The sequence below is a fragment of the Bufo bufo genome, chromosome 8 (genome assembly GCF_905171765.1).
Source record: "Bufo bufo chromosome 8, aBufBuf1.1, whole genome shotgun sequence".
Lineage (NCBI taxonomy): Eukaryota > Metazoa > Chordata > Amphibia > Anura > Bufonidae > Bufo > Bufo bufo.
The window spans coordinates 230848961-230862510 of record NC_053396.1 but is presented as its reverse complement, the minus strand read 5'-3'; the positions used below and the strand labels follow the sequence as shown (position 1 = coordinate 230862510).

Below are 13550 nucleotides of genomic sequence, written 5' to 3'. Positions count from 1 at the left end.
TTGGTGATTTCTCTTTGTCCTGAGAGATAATTGGATTGCTCCTCAGGTTGTCTCCGGGACAGAGAGGAGGAGACCATGATGCATTGTGGGGATGTGTTGTCCTATGTCACAGTCTTCATTCTGGTCCTCTGGGGGCGTGAACGATTGGTTGCTGTAGTTACATTGTATGTGTTGTAAATTACTGATTGGTTGTATTTCAAACCCCTGTGGGCAGTACTATGTTTGTGGTTTATGAATAAAAGAGGCTGTACGTGAAGTACAGTCAGACCACTGCTTGACCCTCAACACGGAGCCTTGTCTCGTTATTGGGGGGATTCGCTGTATGCTGTTAGAGACTGATTGCCAGGAGTGTAAGCTGAGTCCTGTTCGTCTGCTAGCAGCTATTCGTGAGGTTCCAGTTTGGAGTGCTACTTTGTATCCAGTTCGGGAGTTTGGTGTTCTGCAGTAGCTGTGCCTGTCTCTCAGAAAGGGGCTTATCGCCTAAACGAATTTTAACCCCTTGTCTGCTGAAACGGTCCGTTACACACAGTATTATACAGGGTGAAGTATTTTACAGTATTATACAGTATTATACAGGGTGCAGTATATTACAGTATTATACAGGGTGCAGAATTATAAAGGGTGCAGTATTTTCCAGTATTATACAGTATTATAAAGGGTGCAGTATTATACAGGGTGCAGTATTTTACAGTATTATACAGTATTATACACAGTGCAGTATTATACAGTATTATGCAGGGTGCAGTATTTTACAGTATTATACACAGTGCAGTATTATACAGTATTATACACAGTGCAGTATTATACAGTATTATGCAGGGTGCAGTATTATACAGTATTATACACAGTGCAGTATTATACAGTATTATGCAGGGTGCAGTATTATACAGTATTATACACAGTGCAGTATTATACAGTATTATACAGGGTGCAGTATTTTACAGTATTATACAGGGTGCAGTATTTTACAGTATTATACAGTATTATACACGGTGCAGTATTATACAGTATTATACAGGGTGCAGTATTTTACAGTATTATACAGGGTGCAGTATTATACAGGGTGCAGTATTTTACAGTATTATACTCAGTGCAGTATTATACAGTATTATACAGGGTGCAGTATTATACAGTATTATACAGGGTGCAGTATTATACAGTATTATACAGGGTGCAGTATTATACAGTATTATACAGGGTGCAGTATTATACAGGGTGCCGTATTATACAGTATTATACACAGTGCAGTATTATACAGTATTATACAGGGTGCAGTATTACTCAGTATTATACAGGGTGCAGTATTATACAGTATTATACAGGGTGCAGTATTTTACAGTATTATACTCAGTGCAGTATTATACAGTATTATACAGGGTGCAGTATTATACAGTATTATACAGGGTGCAGTATTATACAGTATTATACAGGGTGCAGTATTATACAGGGTGCCGTATTATACAGTATTATACACAGTGCAGTATTATACAGTATTATACAGGGTGCAGTATTACTCAGTATTATACAGGGTGCAGTATTATACAGTATTATACAGGGTGCAGTATTTTACAGTATTATACTCAGTGCAGTATTATACAGTATTATACAGGGTGCAGTATTCTACAGTATTATACAGGGTGCAGTATTATCCATTATTACACAGTGCAGTATTATACAGTATTATACAGGGTGCAGTATTATACAGTATTATACAGGGTGCAGTATTATACAGTATTATACAGGGTGCAGTATTATACAGGGTGCCGTATTATACAGTATTATACACAGTGCAGTATTATACAGTATTATACAGGGTGCAGTATTACTCAGTATTATACAGGGTGCAGTATTATACAGTATTATACAGGGTGCAGTATTTTACAGTATTATACTCAGTGCAGTATTATACAGTATTATACAGGGTGCAGTATTATACAGTATTATACAGGGTGCAGTATTATACAGTATTATACAGGGTGCAGTATTATACAGGGTGCCGTATTATACAGTATTATACACAGTGCAGTATTATACAGTATTATACAGGGTGCAGTATTACTCAGTATTATACAGGGTGCAGTATTATACAGTATTATACAGGGTGCAGTATTTTACAGTATTATACTCAGTGCAGTATTATACACAGTATTATACAGGGTGTAGTATTGTACAGTATTATACAGGGTGCAGTATTATCCATTATTACACAGTGCAGTATTTTATAGTATTATACACAGTATTGCACAAGGTGCAGTATTGTACAGTATTATACAGGGTGCAGTATTATCCATTATTACACAGTGCAGTATTTTATAGTAGTACACAGTGTACTATTATGTATCACATGAAGCTCCTCTGACCGGCAGGTGATACATTGTAACATGTGACGTCACACTTCAGTTCAGTATCTCATTACAGGGGGATGGGCAGGGAGATACAATGTAACCGCCTGACATTCACGAAGCCCCGCCCCTCCTGTCACACTGTCTGAGTTTAGGGAGCGGCGCGGTGTTCCTCCGTCTCTGCTCAGTGCTCAGTCTCTGCGCTTCTCCCAGAACTTGCGCTTTCACTCCGCTCCCTAACCTTGGCGGGGAGTTTCCATATAAGGAGATGCCCGGATCCGCGGCTGCTGATTGGCTGCCCGCTGCTGCCCGTCACTGGAGCGCGTTCAGCGTGCGCTCAGGCAGGGCGCCTGTCCCTTTAAGAGGTCAGGTGACTCCGGGCTGAGCGCCGTCTCCTCGGGTGTGCAGGGCGTCGGCGGGCGAGCGCCGGATGTGGCCCGGGGGCTCAGCAGCAGCAGGTGAGTCTGGGCCCCGCTCCTGTGGGGTGGCCCCTCACTATCACTCCCATCATTGCCTCTCCTTCTGTTTGCAGGCCTCTGACGTCATGGAGCCGCAGCTTCCGTCCCCGCTTCACCTGTGGAGTCCTCATCCCTTTGGGCCTTATTCAGAGGGGAGGGGCCCGGAGAGCGGTGAGAAGGCCCCGCCCCCGGAGAGCGCGGCGGGCCCCCGCGGCAGCGACGACCCCGTGCTCCTGGACACCTGGTACGTCATCAAGCCCGGGAACACCAAGGAGAAGGTGGCCTTCTTTGTGGCCTATCAGTGCGCGGGCAGCGGCCCCTCCCCCCGCCCCGGAGGGGCCAAAGTGAAAGGTCGCTGGAGCGCGGGGGGCAGCTCCCGGGCCAAGAGGCGTCGGCATACCTTTGATATTGAAGCTCCTCCCTCGGTAGCTGAGATGGTGGCCCGAGCCGAGAGCCGGGGGCCCGAGCCTGCCCCAGCCCGACCCCCGCTGGTCCTGGTGACGTCCTCAGAAGACGGGGTGGAGGGCCGCTGCTGCAGTGTGGCCGAGGCCGTGGCGCAGTACGAGGCGGAGCGGGCAGGGCGGGAGGTCCGTATCGCCTTCCGCGTGGCGGAGAGGCCCGGAGACCCCATCACCTGTGACCTGTACCAGCTGCTGAGTCCAGACCCGCACCATGTCTGCGTCCTGCTGGAGAAGATGGAGGCGCAGCAGGCGGAGGAGGCGCAGGCGGCGGTGGCGGCCTCCGAGTCCGGCTTCCACGTCGACCTGGTGCTGACCGGAGCCGTTGAGCGCTGTGTCTTCTACGGGGGGGAGGCCGATGAGATGGAACCGCTCCCCGGACAGCTCTTCTTCCCCGTCATCTCCGCCCCCCCTCCCCCACCACCTCCCCCGCCGCCGGTGCCTCCGCTCTGCCGCCTCTACCGCCACGTCTCCCATGACTTCCTGGAGATCCGGTTCCAGGTTCAGCGCCTCCTCCAGCCGCGACTCTACCTCCCCTCGCTGCCGGACCACGTCCTCCTGGCGGTCTTCAGCTACTTGTCCACGCAGTCGCTGGCGGCCATAAAGTGCACGTGCCGCCGCTTCCGGGCGCTGATCGACGACTACGGGGTGCGGCCGTGTGACTCTCGCTGGAGCCAGCACCCCCTCTACCGGGACGACCCCTGCAAACAGTGCAAGCGGATCTACACGCGCGGAGACGTGTCCATGTGCTGCTGGCACCCCAAGCCTTACCACCACGACCTGCCCTATGGACGCTCCTACTGGATGTGCTGCCGCAGGGCCGAGCGGGCAGCGCCAGGGTGCCAGCTGGGCCTCCATGACAATAACTGGGTGCTGCCGGGAGAAGGGACCCGCGGGAGGGGACGGGGGTACAGGGAAGGGGATGAGGGGAGGTGAGACGGCGAGAACCAGTGTCCGAATAAAAGGGATTATTTATGAAGTGCTCCCGTGTCACTGAGGGGTGAGGGTCAGTGGTGGCACCCCCCCCCCCCTCCATCCGTGCTTTGTGTGTGTCACTCAATATGGCCGCTGCTGTGCAAGTAGGAGGAGCATCAGTACAGAGTAACATGGCTGACAGGGACTGGCCCCGCCCCTGAGGATCCATCACTGCAGAAAAGACGTGCTGCAGGCGGCTGTATTAGTCACCCAGCTTTCCCAGGAGAGGGTCCCCCAAAAACTGCACCTGGGGGGCTGGAACCTGGTCCATAAGTGCAGGAGGAGGCGACTGCACAGATGGGGTGCAGTTATGTGGGACAGTCCACGCGCCTGTGCTGCCCCCTCCTCTGCAGTTATGTGGGACAGTCCACACGTCTGTGCTGCCCCTTCCTCTGCAGTTATGGGGGACGGTCCACACGTCTGTGCTGCCCCTTCCTCTGCAGTTATGGGGGACGGTCCACACGTCTGTGCTGCCCCTTCCTCTGCAGTTATGGGGGACGGTCCACGCGTCTGTGCTGCCCCTTCCTCTGCAGTTATTGGGGGGCGGTCCACGCGCCTGTGCTGCCCCCTCCTCTGCAGTTATGGGGGGCGGTCCACGCACCAGTGCTGCCCCCTCCTCTGCAGTTATGGGGGGCGGTCCACGCGCCAGTGCTGCCCCCTCCTCTGCAGTTATGGGGGGCGGTCCACGCGCCTGTGCTGCCCCCTCCTCTGCAGTTATGGGGGGCGGTCCACGCGCCTGTGCTGCCCCCTCCTCTGCAGTTATGGGGGGCGGTCCACGCGCCTGTGCTGCCCCCTCCTCTGCAGTTATGGGGGGCGGTCCACGCGCCTTTGCTGCCCCCTCCTCTGCAGTTATGGGGGGCGGTCCACGCGCCTGTGCTGCCCCCTCCTCTGCAGTTATGGGGGGCGGTCCACGCGCCTGTGCTGCCCCCTCCTCTGCAGTTATGGGGGCGGTCCACGCGCCTGTGCTGCCCCCTCCTCTGCAGTTATGGGGGACGGTCCACGTGTCTGTGCTGCCCCCTCCTCTGCAGTTATAGGGGGTGGTCCACGTGTCTGTGCTGCCCCCTCCTCTGCAGTTATAGGGGGCGGTCCACGCGCCTGTGCTGCCCCCTCCTCTGCAGTTATGGGGGGCGGTCCACGCACCTGTACTGCTCCCTCCTCTGCAGTGTCCTTTGCGGCCTGACTCTGTGCTGTCTCCCTCGCTGGCACAGGGCGCTCCCGCTACCTCTGCTGTGTTTGCTGGAGTACGAAACTCCCTTTTGTGTTTGGTTTCCTGACTGATCTCTGCTTGCTGTCAGTTACTGAGGACATAGGCTGGAAATCAGTCCTGATCCAGTGGTATTCAGTCTGGTAAACTCCCTGCACTGATACATTGTAACAACTTCCTGATCATATGAAACTGACACATGCATCACTTGCATCAGCAATTGTCCGTTTCCGCTCACTGCCTGCAAGCAGAGGTCGTGATGATTCTGAGGGAGGATGATCTCTTCATTTACTGCAGCTCCACCCGCCATGTCAGGGCCCACAGGGTCAGAGCTCACTGCAGACCTCAGCCTGCGTAAATGTAAATATAGACCTGTGTGTTTTCAAAATCTCTGCTTGCTGTCAGTGAATAGAAACGGGGGCTGAAATCTTGTCTTGCTCACACATGAGGCTTTATTCCAGTGGACAGGCGTCGTGTGGATCCTCTGGTGATCTACTGCAGCATTCCTGATATCACCATGCTGTGCCCTGCTACATCTCTCACTAGACTACACATTCACAGCTGAAATTTCCCAGGATATGGAAAGGCTTCACTCTGATTGGCTGCCAGAGGGAGCAAAAGCAGACCATGGCTGGAAGCTGCTCACAGATATGGGGGATACAGCAATATGGGCACAGGAGGCCGGTGTGTGTACAGGAGGTGTCGGGGGGCACAGGAGGCCGGTGTGTGTACAGGAGGTGTGGGGGGCACAGGAGGCCGGTGTGTGTACAGGAGGTGTCGGGGGGCACAGGAGGCCGGTGTGTGTACAGGAGGTGTCGGGGGGCACAGGAGGCCGGTGTGTGTACAAGAGGTGTCGGTGGGCACAGGAGGCCGGTGTGTGTACAGGAGGTGTCGGGGGGCACAGGAGGCCGGTGTGTGTACAGGAGGTGTCGGGGGGCACAGGAGGCCGGTGTGTGTACAGGAGGTGTCGGTGGGCACAGGAGGCCGGTGTGTGTACAGGAGGTGTGGGGGGCACAGGAGGCCGGTGTGTGTACAGGAGGTGTCGGGGGGCACAGGAGGCCGGTGTGTGTACAGGAGGTGTCGGGGGGCACAGGAGGCCGGTGTGTGTACAGGAGGTGTCGGGGGGCACAGGAGGCCGGTGTGTGTACAGGAGGTGTCGGGGGGCACAGGAGGCCGGTGTGTGTACAAGAGGTGTCGGTGGGCACAGGAGGCCGGGGTGTGTACAGGAGGTGTCGGGGGGCACAGGAGGCCGGTGTGTGTACAGGAGGTGTGGGGGGCACAGGAGCCCGGTGTGTGTACAGGAGGTGTCGGGGGGCACAGGAGCCCGGTGTGTGCACAGGAGGTGTCGGGGGGCACAGGCGGCCAGTGTGTGTACAGGAGGTGTCGGGGGCACAGGAGGCCAGGGTGTGTACAGGAGGTGTCGGGGGCACAGGAGGCCGGGGTGTGCACAGGAGGTGTCGGGGGGGCACAGGAGGCCGGGGTGTGTACAGGAGGTGTCGGGGGCACAGGAGGCCGGGGTGTGCACAGGAGGTGTGGGGGGGGCACGGGAGACCGGTGTGTGCACAGGAGGTGTCGGGGGGGCACAGGCGGCCGGTGTGTGTACAGGAGGTGTGGGGGGCACAGGAGGCCGGTGTGTGCACAGGAGGTGTCGGGGGGGGGGGGGGGGGGGGGGGGCACAGGAGGCCGGTGTGTGCACAGGAGGTGTCGGGGGGGGGGCACAGGAGCCCGGTGTGTGCACAGGAGGTGTCGGGGGGGGGGCACAGGAGCCCGGTGTGTGCACAGGAGGTGGGGGGGGGGGGGCACAGGAGCCCGGTGTGTGCACAGGAGGTGTCGGGGGGGGGGGGGGGGGCACAGGAGGTGTCGGGGGGGGGCACAGGAGCCCGGGGTGTGTACAGGAGGTGTCGGTGGGCACAGGAGGCCGGTGTGTGTACAGGAGGTGTGGGGGGCACAGGCGGCCGGTGTGTGTACAGGAGGTGTCGGGGGCACAGGAGGCCGGGGTGTGCACAGGAGGTGTCGGGGGGGCACAGGAGCCCGGTGTGTACAGGAGGTGTCGGGGGCACAGGAGGCCGGGGTGTGCACAGGAGGTGTCGGGGGGGCACGGGAGACCGGTGTGTGCACAGGAGGTGTCGGGGGGCACAGGCGGCCGGTGTGTGTACAGGAGGTGTGGGGGGCACAGGAGGCCGGTGTGTGCACAGGAGGTGTCGGGGGCACGGGAGCCCGGTGTGTGCACAGGAGGTGTCGGGGGGGGGGGGGCACAGGAGCCCGGTGTGTGCACAGGAGGTGTCGGGGGGGGGGGGGGGCACAGGAGCCCGGTGTGTGTACAGGAGGTGTCGGGGGGCACAGGAGGCCGGGGTGTGCACAGGAGGTGTCGGGGGGGCACAGGAGGCCGGGGTGTGCACAGGAGGTGTCGGGGGGGCACAGGAGCCCGGTGTGTACAGGAGGTGTCGGGGGCACAGGAGGCCGGGGTGTGCACAGGAGGTGTCGGGGGGGCACGGGAGACCGGTGTGTGCACAGGAGGTGTCGGGGGGCACAGGGGGCCGGTGTGTGTACAGGAGGTGTGGGGGGCACAGGAGGCCGGTGTGTGCACAGGAGGTGTCGGGGGGGGGGGGCACAGGAGCCCGGTGTGTGCACAGGAGGTGTCGGGGGGGGGGGGGGGGGGGCACAGGAGCCCGGTGTGTGCACAGGAGGTGGGGGGGGGGGCACAGGAGCCCGGTGTGTGCACAGGAGGTGTCGGGGGGGGGGGGGGGGCACAGGAGCCCGGTGTGTGTACAGGAGGTGTCGGGGGGCACAGGAGGCCGGGGTGTGCACAGGAGGTGTCGGGGGGGGCACAGGAGCCCGGGGTGTGCACAGGAGGTGTCGGGGGGGGCACAGGAGCCCGGTGTGTGCACAGGAGGTGTCGGGGGCACAGGAGGGGGGGGGCACGGGAGACCGGTGTGTGCACAGGAGGTGTCGGGGGGCACAGGCGGCCGGTGTGTGTACAGGAGGTGTGGGGGGCACAGGAGGCCAGGGTGTGTATAGGAGGTGTCGGGGGGCACGGGAGCCCGATGTGTGCACAGGAGGTGTCGGGGGGGCACGGGAGCCCGGTGTGTGCACAGGAGGTGTCGGGGGCACAGGAGGGGGGGGGGCACGGGAGACCGGTGTGTGCACAGGAGGTGTCGGGGGGCACAGGCGGCCGGTGTGTGTACAGGAGGTGTGGGGGGCACAGGAGGCCAGGGTGTGTATAGGAGGTGTCGGGGGGCACGGGAGCCCGATGTGTGCACAGGAGGTGTCGGGGGGGCACGGGAGCCCGGTGTGTGCACAGGAGGTGTCGGGGAGCACAGGAGGCCGGTGTGTGTACAGGAGGTGTCGGGGGGCACAGGAGGTGTCGGGGGGGCACAGGAGGCCGGTGTGTGTACAGGAGGTGTCGGGGGGGCACAGGAGGCCGGTGTGTGTACAGGAGGTGTCGGGGGGGCACAGGAGGCCGGTGTGTGTACAGGAGGTGTCGGGGGGGCACAGGAGGCCGGTGTGTGTACAGGAGGTGTCGGGGGGCACAGGAGGCCGGTGTGTGTACAGGAGGTGTCGGGGGGCACAGGAGGCCGGTGTGTGTACAGGAGGCCGGTGTGGGGGCACAGGAGGTGTCGGGGGGCACAGGAGGCCGGTGTGTGTACAGGAGGTGTGTGGGGGGGGCACAGGAGGCCGGGGTGTGTACAGGAGGCCGGTGTGTGTACAGGAGGTGTGGGGGGGGCACAGGAGGCCGGGGTGTGTACAGGAGGTGGGGGGGGGGGGGGCACAGGAGGCCGGTGTATGTACAGGAGGTGTCGGGGGGGCACGGGAGCCCGGTGTGTGCACAGGAGGTGTCGGGGAGCACAGGAGGCCGGTGTGTGTACAGGAGGTGTCGGGGGGGCACAGGAGGCCGGTGTGTGTACAGGAGGTGTCGGGGGGGGCACAGGAGGCCGGTGTGTGTACAGGAGGTGTCGGGGGGGCACAGGAGGCCGGTGTGTGTACAGGAGGTGTGGGGGGGGCACAGGAGGCCGGTGTGTGTACAGGAGGTGTCGGGGGGGGCACAGGAGGCCGGTGTGTGTACAGGAGGTGTCGGGGGGCACAGGAGGCCGGTGTGTGTACAGGAGGCCGGTGTGGGGGCACAGGAGGTGTCGGGGGGCACAGGAGGCCGGTGTGTGTACAGGAGGTGTGTGGGGGGGGGCACAGGAGGCCGGGGTGTGTACAGGAGGCCGGTGTGTGTACAGGATGTGTGGGGGGGGGGGTACAGGAGGTGTGGGGGGGGGCACAGGAGGCCGGGGTGTGTACAGGAGGTGGGGGGGGGGGCACAGGAGGCCGGTGTATGTACTGGAGGTGTGGGGGGGGCACAGGAGGCCGGTGTGAGTACAGGAGGTGTCGGGGGCACAGGAGGCCGAATGTGTACAGGAGGTGTCGGGGGGGGGGGGGGGCACAGGAGGCCGAATGTGTACAGGAGGGGGGGGGCACAGGAGGCCGAATGTGTACAGGAGGTGTCGGGGGCACAGGAGGCCGGTGTGTGTACAGGAGGCCGGGGTGTGTACAGGAGGTGTCGGGGGCACAGGAGGCCGGGGTGTGTACAGGAGGTGTTGGGGGGGGGGGGGGGGGCGGCACAGGAGGCCGAATGTGTACAGGAGGTGTCGGGGGCACAGGAGGCCGGTGTGTGTACAGGAGGTGTCGGGGGGCACAGAAGGTCGGTGTGTGTACAGGAGGCCGGTGTGGGGGGCACAGGAGGTGTCGGGGGGGCACAGGAGCCCGGTGTGTGCACAGGAGGTGTCGGGGGCACAGGAGGGGGGGGGGCACGGGAGACCGGTGTGTGCACAGGAGGTGTCGGGGGGGGGGGGGGGGCACGGGAGACCGGTGTGTGCACAGGAGGTGTCGGGGGGCACAGGCGGCCGGTGTGTGTGTACAGGAGGTGTCGGGGGCACGGGAGCCCGGTGTGTGCACAGGAGGCCAGGGTGTGTATAGGAGGTGTTGGGGGGGGGGGGGGGGGGGCGGCACAGGAGGCCGAATGTGTACAGGAGGTGTCGGGGGCACAGGAGGCCGGTGTGAGTACAGGAGGTGTCGGGGGCACAGGAGGCCGGGGTGTGCACAGGAGGTGTCGGGGGCACAGGAGGCCGGTGTGTGTACAGGAGGTGTCGGGGGCACAGGAGGCCGGTGTGAGTACAGGAGGTGTCGTGGGGGGGGCACAGGAGGCCGAATGTGTACAGGAGGTGTCGGGGGGCACAGGAGGCCGGTGTGTGTACAGGAGGTGTGGGGGGCACAGGAGGCCGGTGTGTGTACAGGAGGTGTCGGGGGCACAGGAGGCCGGGGTGTGTACAGGAGGTGTCGGGGGGGCACAGGAGGCCGGTGTGTGTACAGGAGGTGTCGGGGGGGGCACAGGAGGCCGGTGTGTGTACAGGAGGTGTCGGGGGGGCACAGGAGGCCGGTGTGTGTACAGGAGGCCGGTGTGGGGGGCACAGGAGGTGTTGGGGGGCACAGGAGGCCGGTGTGTGTACAGGAGGCCGGTGTGGGGGGCACAGGAGGTGTCGGGGGCACAGGAGGCTGGCGAGAATGAGACGCGGCATGAGGAGCCCGTCAGAGGAGGGCAACAGGTGCGGGAAGTGCGGCTGCGCAGCTGGTGTGCCCTGGGGGGTGAGGGGTCACATGAGGGGTGAGAGGTCATATGGAGGGTGCCCTGGGGGGTGAGGGGTCACATGGGGGGGGGTGCAGAGGGGTTGAGAGGTCACAGAATGTATGAGGGGTCACATGGGGGGTGAGATTTTGCATGGAGGAGTGCACAGGGGGTGAGAGGTCACATGGCGGTGCAGAGGGGGGGTGACTACTTGGAGGGTGCGGGGGAGGTGAGGGGTCATATGGGAGGTGTCACGGGGGCACAGGAGGCCGGTGTGTGTACAGGAGGTGTGTGGGGGGGCACAGGAGGCCGGGGTGTGTACAGGAGGCCGGTGTGTGTACAGAAGGCGTGGGGGGGGGGGGCACATGAGGCCGGGGGGGGCACAGGAGGCCGGGGTGTGTACAGGAGGTGTGGGGGGGGGGGGGGGGGCACAGGAGGCCGGTGTGAGTACATGAGGTGTCGGGGGGGGGGGGCGGGCACAGGAGGCCGAATGTGTACAGGAGGTGTCGGGGGCACAGGAGGCCGGTGTGTGTACAGGAGGCCGGGGTGTGTACAGGAGGTGTCGGGGGCACAGGAGGCCGGGGTGTGTACAGGAGGTGTCGGGGGCACAGGAGGCCGGTGTGTGCACAGGAGGTGTCGGGGGGCACGGGAGCCCGGTGTGTGCACAGGAGGTGTCGGGGGGGGGGGGGGGCACAGGTAGCCGAATGTGTACAGGAGGTGTCGGGGGCACAGGAGGCCGAATGTGTACAGGAGGTGTCGGGGGCACAGGAGGCCGAATGTGTACAGGAGGTGTGGGGGGCACAGGAGGCCGGTGTGTGCACAGGAGGTGTCGGGGGGGGGGGGGGCACGGGAGCCCGGTGTGTGCACGGGAGCCCGGTGTGTGCACAGGAGGTGTCGGGGGGGGGGGGGGCACGGGAGCCCGGTGTGTGCACGGGAGGTGTCGGGGGGGGGGGGCACGGGAGCCCGGTGTGTGCACGGGAGCCCGGTGTGTGCACAGGAGGTGTGGGGGGGGGGCACAGGAGGCCGAATGTGTACAGGAGGTGTGGGGGGGGGGGGCACAGGAGGCCGGTGTGTGTGTGTACAGGAGGCCGATGTGAGTACAGGAGGTGTCGGGGGGCACAGGAGGCCGGTGTGAGTACAGGAGGTGTCGGGGGGCACAGGAGGCCGGTGTGTGTACAGGAGGTGTCGGGGGGCACAGGAGGCCGGTGTGAGTACAGGAGGTGTCGGGGGGCACAGGAGGCCGGGGTGTGTACAGGAGGTGTGGGGGGGGGGGCACAGGAGGCCGGTGTGAGTACAGGAGGTGTCGGGGGGCACAGGAGGCCGAATGTGTACAGGAGGTGTGGGGGGCACAGGAGGCCGGTGTGTGCACAGGAGGTGTCGGGGGGGGGGGGGGGGGGGCACGGGAGCCCGGTGTGTGCACGGGAGCCCGGTGTGTGCACAGGAGGTGTCGGGGGGGGGGGGGGGCACGGGAGCCCGGTGTGTGCACGGGAGGGGTCGGGGGGGGGGGGGGGGCACGGGAGCCCGGTGTGTGCACGGGAGCCCGGTGTGTGCACAGGAGGTGTGGGGGGGGGGGGGCACAGGAGGCCGGTGTGTGTGTGTGTACAGGAGGCCGATGTGAGTACAGGAGGTGTCGGGGGGCACAGGAGGCCGGTGTGAGTACAGGAGGTGTCGGGGGGCACAGGAGGCCGGTGTGAGTACAGGAGGTGTCGGGGGGCACAGGCGGCCGGGGTGTGTACAGGAGGTGGGGGGGGGGGGCACAGGAGGCCGGTGTGTGTGTGTACAGGAGGTGTCGGGGGGCACAGGAGGCCGGGGTGTGTACAGGAGGTGTCGGGGGGGCACGGGAGCCCGGTGTGTGTACAGGAGGTCTCGGGGGGGCACGGGAGCCCGGTGTGTGTACAGGAGGTGTGGGGGGCACAGGAGACCGGTGTGTGCACAGGAGGTGTCGGGGGGCACAGGAGGCCGGGGTGTGTACAGGAGGTGTCGGGGGGCACAGGAGGCCGGTGTGTGCACAGGAGGTGTCGGGGGGGCACGGGAGCCCGGTGTGTGTACAGGAGGTCTCGGGGGGGCACGGGAGCCCGGTGTGTGTACAGGAGGTGTGGGGGGCACAGGAGACCGGTGTGTGCACAGGAGGTGTCGGGGGCACAGGAGGCCGGTGTGGGGGGCACAGGAGGCCGGTTCATGTACAGGATTCCCTGTTACCACATAACCAATATGGCGGCTGATGTTGCCTAGCAACTGCAAGCAAGCTACAGCTGTGCGGGATGTTTACGATGAGCTGTCACTGGGAGGCCCCGCCCCACTCTTCTCATTGGTCAGTGCTGCAGCGACTTCCTCACACTGCTTCTCTTTGCGAGTGGGTTAAGCCGCCCTCTTGTAACGCCGCCCCTCATTAGCACGTCAGGCCCCGCCCCCTGCGCTGTATGGCTAGATTCTGGCCAGGTGCCTGCGGCTCCTGAGGGCTGACTCCTCCCACTGCTGCTGATTGGCTGTGTGAGAAGCCGCCGCCCT

At 62.3% G+C, this 13550-nt stretch overlaps 1 protein-coding gene across 1 annotated transcript; it reads left to right on the top strand.

The window, feature by feature from the left end:
• Positions 1-2628: 2628 nt before the first annotated feature.
• FBXO46 (F-box protein 46) lies at positions 2629-4237 on the top strand. Its single transcript, XM_040405584.1, has 2 exons — positions 2629-2790; positions 2871-4237. The coding sequence occupies exon 2, from the start codon at positions 2887-2889 to the stop codon at positions 4192-4194; it is 1308 nt and encodes a 435-aa protein (XP_040261518.1). The 5' UTR covers positions 2629-2790; positions 2871-2886; the 3' UTR covers positions 4195-4237.
• Positions 4238-13550: the final 9313 nt, after the last annotated feature.

What these genes read in the sequence shown, in the direction of transcription:
- FBXO46 (XM_040405584.1), top strand. Translation starts at nt 2,887, where the DNA reads ATGGAGCCGCAGCTTCCGTCCCCGCTTCACCTGTGGAGTCCTCATCCC.